General features: G+C 40.1%; 1 protein-coding gene across 1 annotated transcript in view; it reads right to left on the reverse strand.

Moving 5' to 3' along the window:
- Positions 1 to 262: 262 nt before the first annotated feature.
- Positions 263 to 18,540, reverse strand: part of garem (GRB2 associated, regulator of MAPK1) — a 112,475-nt gene continuing 94,197 nt past the window's right edge. Inside the window, exons 4-6 of the mRNA XM_063063053.1 lie at positions 17,143 to 18,303; positions 11,094 to 11,251; positions 263 to 3,412 (exon numbers count right to left, since the gene is read on the reverse strand). Of these exons, the coding sequence (XP_062919123.1) occupies positions 2,476 to 3,412; positions 11,094 to 11,251; positions 17,143 to 18,303 (2,256 nt within the window). The 3' untranslated portion in view covers positions 263 to 2,475. The remainder of the gene's footprint in view (positions 3,413 to 11,093; positions 11,252 to 17,142; positions 18,304 to 18,540) is intronic.

Below are 18,540 nucleotides of genomic sequence, written 5' to 3' on the forward strand. Positions count from 1 at the left end.
GGACGATCTGCCAGAATGTGGCATGATTTTATGTTCTAGATTGATTAATCCTGTGGAGTATGCAGCAACTGGCCTTTTCTCCTTGGAATGGAATGACTGGCTGAAGAAGGAAGGCTTAGAGATTTAATATAATGCCACTGACTTTCCACAGAGAGTTATGCCAAATCTGCTGTTGGAAACACCTACAAATGGATAATTCTAAAGCAGACAATGTGGTCCAGTCTTCTGCTCAGCAGCGCATGATCGTGGTGTGTCTGTGCTGCCTCATGGAATTGGGTATGTACATTTTGGGATACTTGTCCTTTAGATTAAATGGTGTATGTACAAGCACCCCATTAAAATCAATGGGAAAAAAATAGCTGTTGACAAAGTCAAATAGAATTTATTGATTTTAATACATATAAGCAAACAATTCAGCACAGAGGTGCAGCTAACAGAGCTGCTGACTCACAGTGCCAGAGATCAGGTTTCATCTTGTCCGTGTCAAGTTTGCACATTTGCCCTGTGACTACATGGATTTCCTCCCACATCTTAAGCAAGTGGTAAAGAAAAAAGTAAATAAAAAAATCATCTACAATCCAGCTACAAGTTCATTTTGGCATATTGCTGATACAAATTATGTTCCTAATGTAAACTTCCTAACACATTATTAACATACATTAATTGCAATTATTTGAGATATGAAGTTTGTTTATCGATAGGATCAAGTAACATTAAAATTGTCAGTGATAAAATGGCAATTCCCAAAATAAAGGAAAATCACATGCCATCCTCTTGGAACTTGCTATTTATTAAGTTAATCTGCTTATAATTTATAATGAAGTGTTAACAACCATTTACATTTTTAATTACTTCTAGAATCAATATTTTCATCAATATTGCTAGGATTTAAGCTAATTATTGGTATGTGGTTGGCGAACTCACGTCATTGATTAATTTTCAAAGATTTATTGATTTTGCTCAGTATTTTTTTCTTGCCGGAGGGACAATTGCATCACTGATCAAGTATATTTACTGACCTCAATGTCTTTCAAAAGATGGTGGTGTTTGTCTGTCCCACCCCATATAGTGCTGTTCAGTGACCATCTATTCCAGTTGAGATTTATAAGTGAAAATTCAAATTCAATCCATTCCGGGTTAAATGTTTTGCAAAGTTATAAACCTTAGCCAGATTTTTTTTAAAATGTATTTTATCAGAATACCTAAACCCAGTGTCATTATATACAAACTGAAGCAACTGACAGAAAATGAGTGACAGATGAGAGATTTACTATTAGATATATCTCTCAAAACCTTTCACTCAGTTATAACCACTAACAACAGCTACCCATCAACCAACATCATAAAGACATTTCACTCCAGTTTCTAGAATCCTGCTTGTATAAATAATTGTTACATTTCCTCCATTACAATGTATTTCAATACTGGTTAACTGACTAAAGTGTTCTGCTATGCCCTGAGGTATTGAAAGGCACTTTTCTAAGTCAGTTATTATTATATTGTGTTATTTTAAAAATAGCCTAGAAGAGCAATCAAGTAGGATACTGGGGAAAGCAGCAGTCGGAATTTCTTCATTAAAATTAGCATGACTACCTACACTTTGTAAAGCAAAAATCCATCAGTTTTGTGCACTCCACAACCCACTTCAATGATACAGTTTAAAACTGCAAATCTAATCAGGAAATAATAAAATTGGATAAAAAATAAGTTAATATTCAAGATACACTTCAAGGTAGGCAATTGGTCAAAACGAACCTTTTGTCCAAGTTTTTTTTTAAGTCTGTTCATCTATACAAACTAGATATAAAACAGGAAAAAGCTGGAGCAGAGAATGGAGAAATTTGAATGGAAGCAACAAACCTCATAACTTTAATGATGATCAAAATGGGTTTAACATATTAACTGGTTCTATCTAATGTAATGTCAATTTGTTCAGTTTACTCATTCAATCATCAACACACAAAAACTGAGATATTTCAATTAATCTGAATGTGTACATCTCCCAAAGAAACCTCTGTGCAGTAGTAAAAACTAGTGTCACCATCATTTTATATATTAATCACCAAGAGAATATAATGTGAACAGAGTGGATAAGCAGCAGCACTGGCCCACAACAGCAGAGTTAAACTACAAATCTGTATGGCAACAGTCTGAGACAAACTGGGTGGACCTTTTGATCAATAATGCACAGAATTGTTTTGTTCTGCAAATCATTGCATCTTTGCTACAATTACAGCATTATGAAGAACAACCCATTTTTGTTCTAAAAAAACAAGCAGTTTGTATAGCTATGTATCGTACAAATAATATGTTCATCAAGATAATCTTTGTAGGGTGCCATTTCTATCAGGTTACAAATGTTAATAAGCATACCATTCACTCTGATTTCACACAGTACATAATCGTGGTTATTTAGTGCAAAATAATAGTTGCTGAGGTCAGATACTTTGAACCCATATTATTTGAGTCATTGCACTATATCTTCGGTCTCCAACCACTGATGAACTGCAAGAGTTTCTTAATTTGAAGTTTGCTTAACTTAAAATCTTCAGATAGGATCTCTTCAGTAAGCTGTACAAGTAAATTTCCATCTATTTTTTCCACCATAAATAGTGACACAATCTCCTCAGGTAGACCGATGAACTGGAGACACTTTGACACCTCTTCTATAGAAAGTCCATAAAGATCAGTTGGTGGCTGCCAAGGTGACCCATCACCACATGACCGTGTTACTAATTGCAAATGTGGTGGAGAAGAAAATAAAGGAGGAGTAGAAAATATGTCCTGGGTATTTTTGTTAGAAAAATTATCAGGTAGATCTGTTGAACAAACCCGAGGTTCATCCTCAGCCCCATCTATAGGTGACGGCAGAAACAAAGCTTCCAGATCAACAAATTCCTCATCACTAAATTTTAGTGCACAAGGTGATGAAGAGATGCATGGTTGCTTTTGCTCTTTGTAATCTGCTGAAGAATTTTCTCCATTGTCATCTGAGAAATAAATATTGGAGCTTGGACATTCAGTAGGAATAATGTGGAGTCCATCATCCTTCAATTGTTGCTGCTCAGAGAAGGCATTTAGTGAAAACCCTTCACCTCTCCCGGCACAGTCAATACTGCCATCCTGAAACTGTATGGGTTCTGTACTCTTGGGAGTACTTGACATTTTGTGACGAGGATAGCTGTAATAACTTCTGTGTTGACATCCAAAATTACCAGTATCTTGGTCATCAATATCTCCATAATATTGGTTTGGCCATGATGAACGATTTGAACGCGAATCCAATACAGGACTTCTAAGCGGGGATTTAGTTCCACTGTGTACAGAATTAGAGTTGATCCAGTTGCAAGGGTAACAGGAAGCTGAGGAATGCTTCTCATTGGATGGAGATGCATCTTTCTCCATGGCACCACTGTAAAACATGAAAAACAAATGATTTTAGACACTTTAAAATTCAGTATAATCCCATTATAGTTGAACCTGTTTCCCTTCAACTGCATCTGCTGAACAGCTGAGAATCGATTTCAAATCAATTCATACAATACATTCAGTGCAAAATTTAAATATTAGGATTCAGAAGAAAAATTAGGAAATCTTACCAGTTCAAATGACAGATAGATAATTCGGTTGATTTTGCTTCTTTGCAGTAATCCATTGCAACAGAGAATTCATGATTTTAAAATCAGAAATCTTGAGGACATTAGCACAAACACACGTGCCATGTTTTAAACAAGTCAGAAAAACAAATAACTAAAAATTCAGATGACATGGGACTGTTTTATTTAAAATCACAAGTTAAAATTCACTCGCCTATTCTGAATTGTTGACAAACATTAGGGATCCAGTAGACCACTGGAGGTGTGATTGGGGCAGAGCAAGACAGGGCAGGAAAAGAGGATGTGAAAAACATGGGAAGACATACAAGTATGGAAAGGAAGGACAGAAAGAGCAAGAAATATACAAACCCCATTTCCAGAAAAGTTGGGATATTTTCCAAAATGCAATAAAAACAAAAATCTGTGATATGTTAATTCACGTGAACCTTTATTTAACCGACAAAAGTACAAAGAAAAGATTTTCAATAGTTTTACTGACCAACTTAATTGTATTTTGTAAACATACACAAATTTAGAATTTGATGGCTGCAACACACTCAACAAAAGTTGGGACAGAGGCATGTTTACCATTGTGTTACATCACCTTTCCTTTTAATAACACTTTTTAATCATTTTGGAACTGAGGATACTAATTGTAGTAGATTTGCAATTGGAAATTTTGTCCATTCTTGCTTGATATAAGACTTCAGCTGCTCAACAGTCCGTGGTCTCCATTGTCTGATTCTCTTCTTCATGATGCGCCATACATTTTCAATAGGAGATAGATCTGGACTGGCAGCAGGCCAGTCAAGCACACGCACTCTGTGTCTCCAAAGCCACGCTGTTGTAGCCCGTGCAGAATGTGGTCCGGCATTGTCCTGCTGAAATAAGCATGGACGTCCTGGGAAGAGATGTCGCCTTGATGGCAACATATGTCTCTCTAAAATCCTCATATATACCTCAGAGTTAATGGTACCTTCACATACATGCAACTCACCCATGCCGTGGACACTGATGCACCCGATATCATCACAGATGCTGGCTTTTGCACCTTTCGCTGATAACAATCTGGATGGTCGTTTTCATCTTTGGCACAGAGAACTTAACGCACATTTTTTCCTACAACGAGCTGAAATGTGGACTCATCTGACCACAGCATACGGTTCCACAATCTTTCGGTCGATCTGAGATGAGCTTGGGCCCAGAGAACTCGCCGGCGTTTCTGCATAGAGTTGATATATGGCTTCCTCCTTGCGTAATACAGTTTCAAGTTGCATTTCTGGATGCAGCGACGGACTGTGTTGAGTGACAATGGTTTTCCGAAGTACTCCCAAGCCCAGATGGCTATAATTGTCACAGTAGCATGACGGTTTCTTAGGCAGTGCCGCCTGAAGGCTCAAAGATCACGTGCATTCAACAGTGGTTTCCGACCCTGCCCTTTACGCACTGATATGTCTCTGAATTCTCTGAATTTTTTTCACAATATTATGTACTGTAGATGTTGAAAGACCTAAATTCTCTGCAATCTTGCGTTGAGAAATGTTCCTTTTGAACTGACTAACAATTCTCTCACGAATTTTGGCACAAAGGGGTGAGCCACGACCCATCCTTGCTTGCAAAGACCGAGCCTTTGATGGATGCTACTTTTATACCCAGTCATGATACCTCACCTGCTACCAATTAGCCTGCTTAATGTGGCGTCTTCCAAACCAGTGTTACTTGTATATTCTGTGCACTTTTCAATCTTATTTTAACTCTGTCCCAACTTTTGCTGAGTGTGTTGCAGCCATCAAATTCTAAATTTGTGTATATTTACAAAATACAATTAAGTTGAACAGTAAATCTATTGAAAATCTTTTCTTTGTACTTTTGTCAGTTAAATAAGATTTTTGTTTTTATTACATTTTGGAAAATATCCCAACTTTTCTGGAAATGGGGTTTGTAGAAATATTTGAACAGCAGTTGAAAATATCAAGTAGTTCTGGTAATACAAAATTAAACACAGACAAAACTGAAAAAAATGGATGGATTAGCGCAAAGGAAAGGCAAAGAAAGCAAATTTATTTTGAGAAGTGTATAGTGCAGTAGTCGATGAGCAGTCAGTCAACTAAGCAAGAAGTAAGTGTATACTCATTGACCAAGTGCAGTGGAACAATGAAATTGGTATAATTCCTTTGAAGACATTGTCCAGTACGAAAAAAAATAGCATTTTTCATTTTGCAAATGATTACAAGTGAACAGGTAATGATTAAAAAACCACTAAATGACAATATTACCCACAGTCAGAAATCTGTCAGTGGTATGATTATAGAAAGGAAACTAAGGCCAAGGAGGCGAAAATATCCCAAGGAGATAATTGAGATACACATTTCAGTTATAATGCTCCTAGGACTATTGCAATGAGCTCAGAGAAAATTAGCAGAGAATGCACAAGTGTGACACCCAGCTTTTCAGTTTAACATTATTAGGCAAGGGAAAGATTAGAAAAATCAGAAAATTGGAATGTCCTAGATACTGAGTTATTGAGGCACAGACTACTGGATTAATTAAAGTAAAAGTACTGAGAAGTCATTGTATTTACTTGGCACCAGACACTAGAATACAACAGCATAGCACAAGCCCTTCGGCCCTTGATGTTGTGCCGACCCATATATTTCTTAAAAAAAAGTACTAAACCCGCACTACCCCGTAACCCTCTACTTTTCTTTCATTCATGTGCCTGTCCAAGAGGCTCTTAAATACCCCTAATGTTTTAGCCGCCACCACCATCCCTGGCAAGTCATCATCCTTTGCCTTGTTGATTTCTCTTTAAAAGTAATTATCAGCCTACAAGGTTTATAGTAAAATCTTAGCAAAGATGGGCCATGTAAATTCCATGAAGAGGGAGAATAAAAATGCATAAAATCTATTATATGTAGCATAACTGCAACTTCTCATTTAACCTTTAACTGTCAGATAGATTTCTTAAGCAGCAAAGTGACATAGCATATTTCTCCAAACACACATCAAAGTTGCTGGTGAACGCAGCAGGCCAGGCAGCATCTCTAGGAAGAGGTGCAGTCAACGTTTCAGGCTGAGACCCTTCGTCAGGACTAACTGAAGGAAGAGTGAGTAAGGGATTTGAAAGTTGGAGGGGGAAGGGGAGATCCAAAATGATAGGAGAAGACAGGAGGGGGAGGGATGGAGCCAAGAGCTGGACAGGTGATAGGCAAAAGGGATACGAGAGGATCATGGGACAGGAGGTCCGGGAAGAAAGACAAGGAGGTGGGGGGGGGGGGACCCAGAGGATGGGCAAGGGGTATATTCAGAGGGAGAAAAAGGAGAGTGAGAGAAAGAATGTGTGTATAAAAATAAGTAACAGATGGGGTACGAGGGGGAGGTGGGGCATTAGCGGAAGTTAGAGAAGTCGATGTTCACGCCATCAGGTTGGAGGCTACCCAGACGGAATATAAGGTGTTGTTCCTCCAACCTGAGTGTGGCTTCATCTTTACAGTACAGGAGGCCGTGGATAGACATGTCAGAATGGGAATGGGATGTGGAATTAAAATGTGTGGCCACTGGGAGATCCTGCTTTCTCTGGTGGACAGAGCGTAGGTGTTCAGCAAAGCGGTCTCCCAGTCTGCGTCGGGTCTCGCCAATATATAAAAGGCCACATAGGGAGCACCGGACGCAGTATATCACCCCAGCCGACTCACAGGTGAAGTGTTGCCTCACCTGGAAGGACTGCTTGGGGCCCTGAATGGTGGTAAGGGAGGAAATGTAAGGGCATGTGTAGCACTTGTTCCACTTACATGGATAAGTGCCAGGAGGGAGATCAGTGGGGAGGGATGGGGGGCACGAATGATCTCCCTCCTGGCCATTCGTCAGTTAGTTCTGACGAAGGGTCTCGGCCTGAAACGTCGACTGTACCTCTTCCTAGAGATGCTGCCTGGCCTGCTGCGTTCACCAGCAACTTTGATGTGTGTTGCTTGAATTTCCAGCATCTGCAGAATTCCTGTTGTTAGCATATTTCTCGAGATTTCTTTTCTTTGGGAGGTTAACAGAAGGAAATAAAGTGAACCTGAAAGCTGAAACAAAATGATTATGACTTTCTTTTGCCTGGGCACATATCTGCCGACATACCTAGGCAAGTGGTTGCACTCTCTGGGACCACATGAGGTGGTATTTGCATTCAGAAGAGGTTTGAGTTGGGGAAAACTCAGGTGGTTATCTAAATTGAGAAAAAATGGCAAAAACATAACAGCTGCATAATTACATGGTTTCCATTGAAACCTTTTATTTGCACTAGAATTGCAACTAAGCCCTTCTATTACTTGTATACCCACACATCCATTAACTGAAAAGCAAATATTAATTGCCATTTGCATTTTGTGTTCCTCACTGATGTATGCCAGCCCTGTAAAACGAACAGTATATACAGTGCCTGTAAAAAGTATTCACCCCCCACACCCTGGAAGTTTTCATGTCTTATTGTTTTACCGAATTAGTTTTTGACACTGATCAACAGAAAAAAAAACTCTTTTGTGTCAAAGTGAAAACAGATCTCTACAAACCGTTCTAAATTATTTATTAATATAAAACCCCGAATAATTGATTGCATAAGTATTCACCCACTTCAAGCTAATATTTAGTAGATGCACCTTTGGCAGCAATTATGGCCTTGAGTCTGTGTGTTTAAGTCTCTATCAGCTTTGTACATCTGGACACTGCAATTTTTCCCCATTCTTCTTTGCAAAACTGCTCAAGTCTGTCAGTTTGCATTTTAAGTCCAGCCACAAATTCTCAATTGGAGTGAGATCTGGACTCTGACTTGGCCACTCCAGGATAACAACTTTGTTTTTGTTAAGCCATTCCTGTGTAGCTTTGGCTTTACGCTTCGGGTCATTGTCTTGCTGGAACACAAATCTTCTTCCAAGTTTCAGTTCTCTTGTGACAGCACCAGGTCTTCCTCTAGGATTTCCCTGTATTTTGCTGCGTTCATTTTACCCTCTGCCTTCACAAGCCTTCAAGGGTTTGTTGCAGTGAAGCAACCCCACAGCATGATGCAGCCTCCACCGTGCTTCACAGCAGGGATGGTGTGTTTTTGATGATGTGCAGTGTTTGGCTTATGCCAAACATAACATTTAATTTGATGGCCAAAAAGCTCACTCTTGGTTTCGACCATAGAATCTTCTTCCAGCTAACTTCAGAGTTTCTAAAATGCCTTCTGGCAAATCTTAGCCGAGATTTCAAGTGAGTTTCTTTTCCCCTAACCGTGGTGTTCACTTTGCCACTCTCCCATAAAGCTGCGACTGGTGAAGCACCCAAGTAACGGTTGTTGTAAGCACAGACTCTCCCATCTCAGCCACTGAAGCTTGCAACTCCTCCGGCGTAGTCACAGGCCTCTTAGTAGCTCCCCTCACTAGACCCCCTTCTTGTTCAGTCACTTAGCTTTTGAAGACTGCCTGCTCCAGGTAGATTGACAGCCACGTCATATTCTTTCCATTGCTTAATGATTGACTTAACTATACTCTAAAGAATATTCAGTGACTTGGAAATTTTCTTGTATCCATCTCCTAACTTGTGCTTTTCAATAACCTTTTTGCAGAGTTGCTTGGAGTGCTCCTTCGTCTTCATGATGTAGTTTTTGCCAGGATACTGACTCACCAGCAGTTGGACCTTCCAGATACAGGTGTATTTTGACTACAATCAATTGAAACAGCTTGACTGCACACAGGTCTCCAAAAACAGATCTCCATTTAACTAATTACGTGACTTCTAAAACCAACTGGCTGCACCAGTGATGACTTGGTGTGTCACATTAAAGGGGGGGGTGAACCCTTATGCAATCAATTGTTTTGCGTTTTATATTTGTAATTTAGATCTTTGTAGAGATCTGATTTCACTTAGACATGAAAGCGTTTTTCTGTTGATCAGTGTCAAAAAAAAGTCTTAATTAAATCCACTGTGATTCAATATTGTAAAACAATAAAACATGAAAATTTCCACAGGGGGTGATTACTTTTTATAGTCGCTGTACTTGCAAATTATAAATGCTGCAAACATTTACTTTTCAACTACAATGTGCAACAGGTGTTCTTAAGGGATGGAAAACAGACAGAACCACCTATTTGTTCTTGGAAAACTTCCCCGATTCAAGATGATATTTAAACTGAAAAAAAAATCACTCACTCAGCAAAAGATAACACGTAGATATGCCCCAAATTTGAAAGAAAACAAATTAACACCTCCATTTGAAAAAGAGATACTGATTCTTATTCAGACAGGAAATTCTAAAATGATTTTTTTTATCCATTTGAAGTATGCAATCATTAATATTCCAAGCAGAATTTCAAAAAATCCATTTGTATTTTGAAAAGGCCATCGAGCATGGTACAGCAAATCAATAGATTTTCTTGTCATCTTAATAAATAAGTTTGAAAATTTTGCAGAAGTCTTATGGAGGAGATTGTTCTTATTAATTAAATAGCTGTTAGAAAATGCTAAGTGTTCACAAAGTGGCACCATGATATACAGTGGATGCCAGTTACTTGGGACCAATCGGGACCAGTACATTTTGGCCCAATTAAGCTGCTACCCCGATCAGCCGAAGTTTCACGTAAATAGGTCTAAAAAAGGCATTAAAAAAAAGAGGCATTGAGTAACATGTATTTAAATGAAATGCAGAACAAATTAGAATACTACCAATACTACTGCAGTATGATAAAACTGTATTAACACTTATCGATGGAGGAATCCATCCATATTGTGTTCTTTTGACTGGAATTGAGCAAAATCATGCAGATCTCTAGTATAGGTAATGGACTGCATTCATACAATGCTTTTGAGTGCATCCTCCAAATCTTCATTTTCAATGTAACATTCAAGATGACTGTCAATACTTTCAGATTCTTTGTAGCTCCTAACTTGCTGAAGCAGTGAAATCATTTAATTTTCACTCACAGCCACTTGTGACATCGCCAAGCATGAATGCTTGAAACTGCAGTGAGCAAAACAGTTCTGAATTGTGTTAATGCTTATTTCTCATCAACAATCAGTGACAAAAAAAAATGCTTTTTGAACACAAACACATGAAACTTACACTATTTAAAACTGTTCATTGGAAGCAGTGTTGTGTCTAATGGCCACACAAGTGCATATGACTGATGCCAGTTAAAAACTGGTCAGCAACAGTCTCCCGCCCCATTTAGTGGCATTGTGCCCCAAATAAACAAAGGGAATCCCAGCTATTTTCTCGATTAGTTTTGTTCTTTAAGAGCTGTCCTAAATAAGCAACTATCCCAATTAACGGAAGAACCAATTAACCGGTATCCACAGTATATCAACTTCTTTGTGCCTTGTAGAGATTAAAACCTTCAAACAACATAACCATCATGATCTACAATTACAATAATTCTAAACTACATTTTTTCTAATCCTTCTATGTGTTGTGGTCAAATCTGAAGTCAGAGTGTCAAAATGCCACCTTACATAATGCACTTGATAATAATGTCTTACATGTTATGCAATCCAGAAGAATAATAAGATAACGTAGGGCTAGGAGAGCGCGTCTGTTGGCGGATTTGTCGAGGAGGAATAGAGGGACTACATGTTGATGGCTTGATGTTCCGTGGAGGGATAGGTGGGGCATTTAAAAGTCTGCACTCTTCTTTTACCTGCCAATAAAATCAATGCTATAATTAATAGATGCTAATGAAGCTAGTAAAAATGATCACATTCAATAAAATTGAAAAATCAGAATGACTTTCATGGAATAAAGAAAATTATCACACAGATTTGTCCATTTGTCCGCAATATTCATGCTGGCCACTTCTATTTATTCCCACTGACTAGCACTTGCATGCCATAATTCACAATCCTATGTAAAATGTTTATGCTAGTCAATGTGTTATGCATTTCTGATTATGCCTCCAGTAGCCTCTCTCTCTCTTTCTGGATGAAGCAAATTTTCCTCAACTTTATACAAATTATCTTAAAATTTCTACCCTCTCATTTTACCACACTAAACTGCCAGACTACTTGTCTGGCTTTTAACATTGGATAAGCAGAGGTATCTTTTAAGTGTTGGGTGGTCATTCCTTTTAATTCAATGCACTCCTTTCTCTAGCCATTGACTCCATTTCACTGTCGAAATACCCTCAGAACATACTATTTACAGTCATAAAATAATACCCAAGCCCTTTTATGGGGCATCGCTGAGACTGCTTATTTCCATCTCTGTTACACAACCTAATTCAGCCCTCCTTTCTACTAGGCAAAATGACTAATGCATGCCCAGTTGACTCTCAATCCACTTTTCATAATCTAGAGATCAACCAAATTTTCTGTATACTGCATATACAGAATAAGGTAGATGATCTTGTAGCGCAGTTAGAGATTGACAGGTATGACATTGTGGGCATCACTGAGTCATGGCTGAAGAAAGATCATAGTTGGGAGCTTAACAGCCAAAAATACACATTGTATCAAAAGGACAGGCAGGTAGGCAGAAGAGATGGGGAGCCTCTGTTGGTGAAAAATGAAATCAAATCCTTAGAACGAGATGACATAGGATCAGAAAATACAGAGCCCTTGTAAGTAGAGTTAAGAGACTCCAACTGTAAAAGGACCCAGATGAGAGTTAGGTACAGGTTTTGAAACAGTACAAATTACAATGGGAGATAGAAAAGGCATGTATAAAGGGCAATGTTACGATAGTCATGGGGGATTTCAATATGGGAGGTAGATTGGGAAAATCAAGTTGGTGCTGGATCCCCAACAGAGGGAAACGGCTTTTTAAAGCAACTTGTGGTTGAGCCCACTGGATTGGATGTTGTGTAATGAACCAGATTTGATTAGGGAACATAACAAGGACCCCTCAGGAGGTCGTGATCATAATTTGATAGAATTTACCCTGCAATTTGAGAGGGAGAAGCTAAAGTCAGATGTATCAGTATTACAGTGCAGTAAAAGGAATTACAAAGGCATGAGAGGAGCTGGCCCAAGTTGATATAGCAGAATAGAAATGGCTGGAGTTTCTGAGAGCAATTTGAAAGATGGTGCAGGATAGATACATCCCAAAGTAGTATTCTGAAGAGAGGATGAAGTAACTGTGGCTGACAAGAGGAGTCAAGACAGCATAAAAGCAAAAGAGAGGGAATATAATATAGAAAAAATAGTGGGAACTTAGAAGATTGGGAGACTTTTAAAAAACAATAGAAGGCAACTAAAAAGTCACAAGGTAAGCTAACCAATAATATAAAAGAGGATACCAAAAAGTTCTTCAGATATATAAAGAGTAAAATAGAGTAGAAAGTGGATATCGAATCACTCGAAAATGACGCCAGAAAGTTAACAATAAGGAATAAAGTAATCTGTGCCAGTTCTTACTGTGGAAGACACCAGCAGTATGCCAGAAATTCAAGAACTTCAGGGGCACAAATGAGTGTAGCTGCTATTACTAAGGAAAAAGTGTTCCAGATGCTGAAAGGTCTAAAGGTAGATAAATTACCTGGACCAGACAGACAACACCTCAGGGTTTTAAAAGATGTAGCTGAAGAAATTGTGGAAGCAGTAGTGTTGATCTTTCATGAATCACAAGATTCTGGAACAGTTCCAGAGGACTGACAAAATTGCAGATGTCACTCCACTCTTCAAGGGAGGGAGGCAGAAGAAAGTTAATGATATGTCAGTTAGCCTGACTTCAGTGGTTGGGAAGATGTTGGAATCCATTATGAAGGATGAGGTCTCAGGCACATGATAAAATAGGCTGAAGTTAGCATTGTTTCTTTAAAGAGAAATCTTGTCTAACAAATCTGTTGGAATTCATAGTCATACTTTATTGATCCTGAGGGAAACTGGTTTTCATTACAGTTGCACCTTAAATAATTAAATAGTGATAAAACCATAAATAATTAAATAGTAATATGTAAATTATGCCAGGAAATAAGTCCAGGACCAGCCTATTGGCTCAGGGTGTCTGACCCTCCAGGGGAGGAGTTGTAAAGTTTGACGGCCACAGGCAGGAATGACTTCCTATGACGCTCTGTGTTGCATCTCGGTGGTATGAGTCTCTGGCTGAATGTACTCCTGTGCCCAACCAGTCCATTATGTGGTGGATGGGAGACATTGTCCAAGATGGCATGCAACTTAGACAGCATCCTTTTTTCAGACACCACCGTCAGAGAGTCCAGTTCCATCCCCACAACATCACTGGCCTTACGAATGAGTTAGTTGATTCTGTTGGTGTCTGCTACCCTCAGCCTGCTGCCCCAGCACAAAGCAGCAAACATGATAGCACTGGCCACCACAGACTCGTAGAACATCCTCAGTATCATCCGACAGATGTTAAAGGACCTCAGTCTCCTCAGGAAATAGAGACGGCTCTGACCCTTCTTGTAGACAGCCTCAGTGTTCTTTGACCAGTCCAGTTTATTGTCAACTCATATCCTCAGGTATTTGTAATCCTCCACCATGTCCACATTGACCCCCTGGATGGAAACAGGGGTCACGGGTGCCTTCGCCCTCCTCAGGTTTACCACCAGCTCCTGAGTCTTTTTCACATTAAGCTGCAGATAATTCTGCTCACACCATGTGACAAAGTTTCCTACCGTAGCCCTGTACTCAGCTTCATCTCCCTTGCTGATGTATCCAACTATGGCAGAGTCATCCGAAAACTTCTGAAGATGACAAGACTCTGTGCAGTAGTTGAAGTCCAAGGTGTAAATGTTGAAGAGAAAGGGAGACAAGACAGTCCCCTGTGGAGCACCAGTGCTGCTGATCACTCTGTCGGACACACAGTGTTGCAAGCACACGTACTGTGGTCTGCCAGTCAGGTAATCAAGAATCCATGACACCAAGAAAGCATCCACCTGCATCGCTGTCAGCTTCTCCTCCAGCAGAGCAGGGCGGATGGTGTTGAACGCACTGGAGAAGTCAAAAAACATGACCCTCACAGTGCTTGCTGGCTTATCCAGGTGGGCACGGACACGGTTCAGCAGGTAGACGATGGCATCCTCAACTCCTAGTCAGGGCTGGTAGGCGAACTGGAGGGGATCTAAGTGTGGCCTAACCATAGGCCGGAGCAGCTCCAAAACAAGTCTCTCCAGGGTCTTCATGATGCGGGAGGCCACCAGTCTATAGTCATTGAGGCCGCTGGGGCGCGGCGTCTTCGGCACAGGGACGAGGCAGGACGTCTTCCACAGCACAGGAACCCTCCGGAGCCTCAGGTTCAGGTTGAAGACATGGCGAAGTACTCCACATAGCTGAGGGGCACAGGGTTTGAGCACCCTGGTACTGACACCATCCAGTCCTGCAGCCTTGCTTGGGTTGAGACGTTTCAGCTGTCTTCTCACCTGTTCAGCTGTGAAGCCCACCGTTGTGGTTTCATGTGGGGAAAGGGTATAGTCATGAGAGCAGGGTGGGGGACTGTGAGGAGGGGTAGGAGGGGAGAGTGGAATATATGTTGGTTGCGGGCTGACAACAGAGGACTCATGTGGGGAATGGGCAGGGGCCACAATGTCAAATCTGTTAAAGAACAGGTTAAGTTCATTGGCCCTGTCCACACTGCCTTCAGCTCTTCTGTTGCTAGTTTGCCAGAACCCAGTGATGGTCCGCATCCCACTCCAGACCTCTCTCATGCTGTTCTGCTGGAGTTTCCACTCAAGCTTCCTCCTGTACATGTCTTTAGCCTCCCTGATCCTGGCTTTCAGGTCACTCTGTATTGCCCTCAGCTCCTCCCTATTTCCATCTCTAAACGCCCTCTTTTTAGCATTCAGGATGTCCTTAATGTCCTTTGTTACCCATGGCTTGTTATTTGAATAACAAAGGACAGTTCTTGTCGGAACATTGCAGTCCACACAGAAGTTGATGTAATCAGTGATGCACTCTGTGAGCCCATCAATATCCTCTCCATGTGGCTCACAGAGTGCCTGCCAGTCTGTCACCTCAAAGCAACCCTGGAGTGCCTCATAAACCTCCTCAGACCATTTTCTCACTGTCCTCGAGGTTGCAGGTTTACTCTTCACCAGAGGCACGTAGCAGGGTTTTAGATGCACCAGGTTGTGATCTGAACTTCCCAATGAGGGGAGGGGAGAGAAGCTGTATGCATCCGTAACGTTAGCATACAGCAAATCCAGAGTCCTCTCGCCTCTGGTTGTACAGCTCACATACTGCGTGAAGTCGGGCAGTGTTCTAGCCATGGTAACATGGCTGAAGTCACCCGAGATGGTAACGAGGGCACTCGGGTGCTGGCTTTGTAATCTGGCTATGACGGTGTAAATGATGTTACACGCCGACGTCGGGCTTTGAGGAATTAACAGGTAAGATAAACAAATTAAAGTCAGTGGATGTTGTTTACTTGGATTTTCAGAAGGCATTTGACAAGATGTCATACATGAGGCTACTAAACAAGAGCCCATGGTATTTCAGGAAAGATACTAACATAGAATATTGGCTGACTGGCAGGAAGCAAAGAGTGGGAATAAAGGGGGACTTTTCTGGTCGGTTGGTTGGCGGGTGTCTGCAGGGGTTAGTGTTGGCACTGCTTCTTTTCACATTAAATATCAATGACTTGGATGATCGAATTGATGGCTTTGTGGCCAGGTTTGCAGATGATCCAAAGATAGATGGAGGAACTGGTGGTGCTGAGGAAGCAAGGAGTCTGCAGAAGGACTTAAATTAGGAGAATGGCCAAAAGTGGCAAATGGAATATAATGTTGGGATGTGTATGGTCATGCACTTTGGCAGAAGGAATAAAGGTATAGATTATTTCCTAAACGGAGAAAATCCTGAAATCAGAGGTGCAGAGGAGTCCTCGTGCAGTACTCTCTAACGGTTAACTTGCAAATTGAGTTGGTGGTAAGAAAGGCAAATGCAATGTTAGTATTCATTATGAGAGGAATAGAACATAAAAGCCAGGATATAATGCTGAGGCATTATAAGGCATTGGGCAGATCACACTTGTGAGCATTGGGAGCAGTTCTGGGCTCCTTATCTAAATTACAAAGTGGTTTGCCAGTCCATCAAAATGATTCATTCCTCTTTCTATGAGTAAGAGTTAGAATATTAGATAATAGATAAGACAGACATTTCCCCGTAATTATTTAAAGATACATCAAAAACCTCCGAGTAATATTATTCAAAATCTAAAGATTTGGATACCTTTTAAACTAATGCCATCATTCCTCTATTCCTGAAGGCATGTAATCTAAATACAATGGTCAAAACATCATTTGTGATTCATAGTTGTTAAGTACAACTAATAAAAAAGCTTTTCAAAAAAAATCCATAAATAAAGTACACATGTGCAATGTTAAATATTTACAGAGGCTGGTTACTTTGCTTCCATTTATAAACAAAAAAATAGCACACAAGTTAAAAATTACAAAATTATATTCAAAAATTATTCATCAATTAATACAAGCAAAGCTGTATTTTTTCTTCGAAGAATGAGTCACAGCTCATTTCTTATTTGAATTCTTCGAAGCATACACTCCTTTACAACTTTTCAAAACTATTATTATGAATAAGCAGGATCTGTTAAGATTGCCATCAAACAAGGACTTACAGCTTCAGACTTTGGAGGCACTGGAGGTGGAAGTAGAGAAATATCAGGTGTAGACAAAGGACGTGGAGGAGGGCCTGAAGAAATTGAACAGTTGGAGCGGATGGAATGTCTCTGACTACTGGATTTCAGTCCTTCACCCAAAGAGGAAGGATCTTGCCCACACTGTTTCCCTGATCCTTGATCTAACCAGAGCTCTTCATAGGGAAGTTCTGATTGTGACTGGATTCCAGATTCTTCAGTCACTTCAGGCAGCAGATAGTCACTCCCACTATCTCCAGAATCTTGAGATAGTAGGGTTTCGTGAGAAAACAGAGTCCACTCATTGCTAGGATCTCTGCAACCATGCAAATTAACTTCACTATTTCCATGCAAATTGTTTCCATAAACACACACTGAAAGTCGATGGAACGACTGAGTCAGTTCTTCACGAGCATAACTAAGGGAATTAGGCATGTGACTATGGCCAGTACATCTTGTCTTCTTTGGGCTTTTACAATCTCCGTTCCAGTCAGTCTTCACATCCCGAACTGCTCGTGAATATTCTTCGATGTCAAACTGCTCCTGACAAATGCTGAATGAGTGCTGAACTATATTCTCGTACCATGTCTCTCCCTTAAGAAGACCTTCAGCCAAGGTAAACTTTGGCACATCTAAATGAAGTGGGAAGTGCACAGGAATCATTTTGTTGTTCCGAAGTACACAGCACACTACCACAGTCTTAGTTTGGATATTAACAAATTTATAGCGATGGCCTTCTCGAATGAGGTGCAGATCATAGGGGTTTCGTGGTGGAGCAGATGGAACTGTAACATTTACTGGCAGCCTAGTCTTTTCAACAATATTGCGAATAGTGTGCTCACCCTCCTGCATCTGTATCTCTAAGGGACTACGGGTACTGAATTTACCTTTACACTGGAAAGGAAGGCTAATGCTTTCATTGGTTCGGTGATTCATACAAATAAGGCAAGGCATCTTTCCACGTCCAAACTTGCTGATTGAGTTTAGTTTTCCAATTTTTTTAAAAATTGTGTTAAGCCGTGACTTCTCTTTTGATGTCTTGGCATAAAGGATTTCTGCCTGTCCCATTAGAGTAAGTTCATCCCCAGTGCTTAGAGTGATATTATATACTTCTGTATCTTCATTGCACTCCCCTGAAGCTACCTGAGGAGGAAAAACAAATAATTAAACCTTAATAGAACTTGAAAATGTGTATTAACTTTCCTTTTTGTTTAATGATTCAGGAATATACTTCACATTTTCTGATACACTAAATAAAAAAAAAAATCAGTACCCACTTCATAGTATCTGATTGGGTCTATTTTCATTCAATTTGAAATTCCACAACTAGTCTCTACATCCACCATACATTTCCACAGACCATGAAAAGTTTACTTTCAG

The sequence above is a fragment of the Mobula hypostoma genome, chromosome 1, assembly GCF_963921235.1.
Source record: "Mobula hypostoma chromosome 1, sMobHyp1.1, whole genome shotgun sequence".
NCBI lineage: Eukaryota > Metazoa > Chordata > Chondrichthyes > Myliobatiformes > Myliobatidae > Mobula > Mobula hypostoma.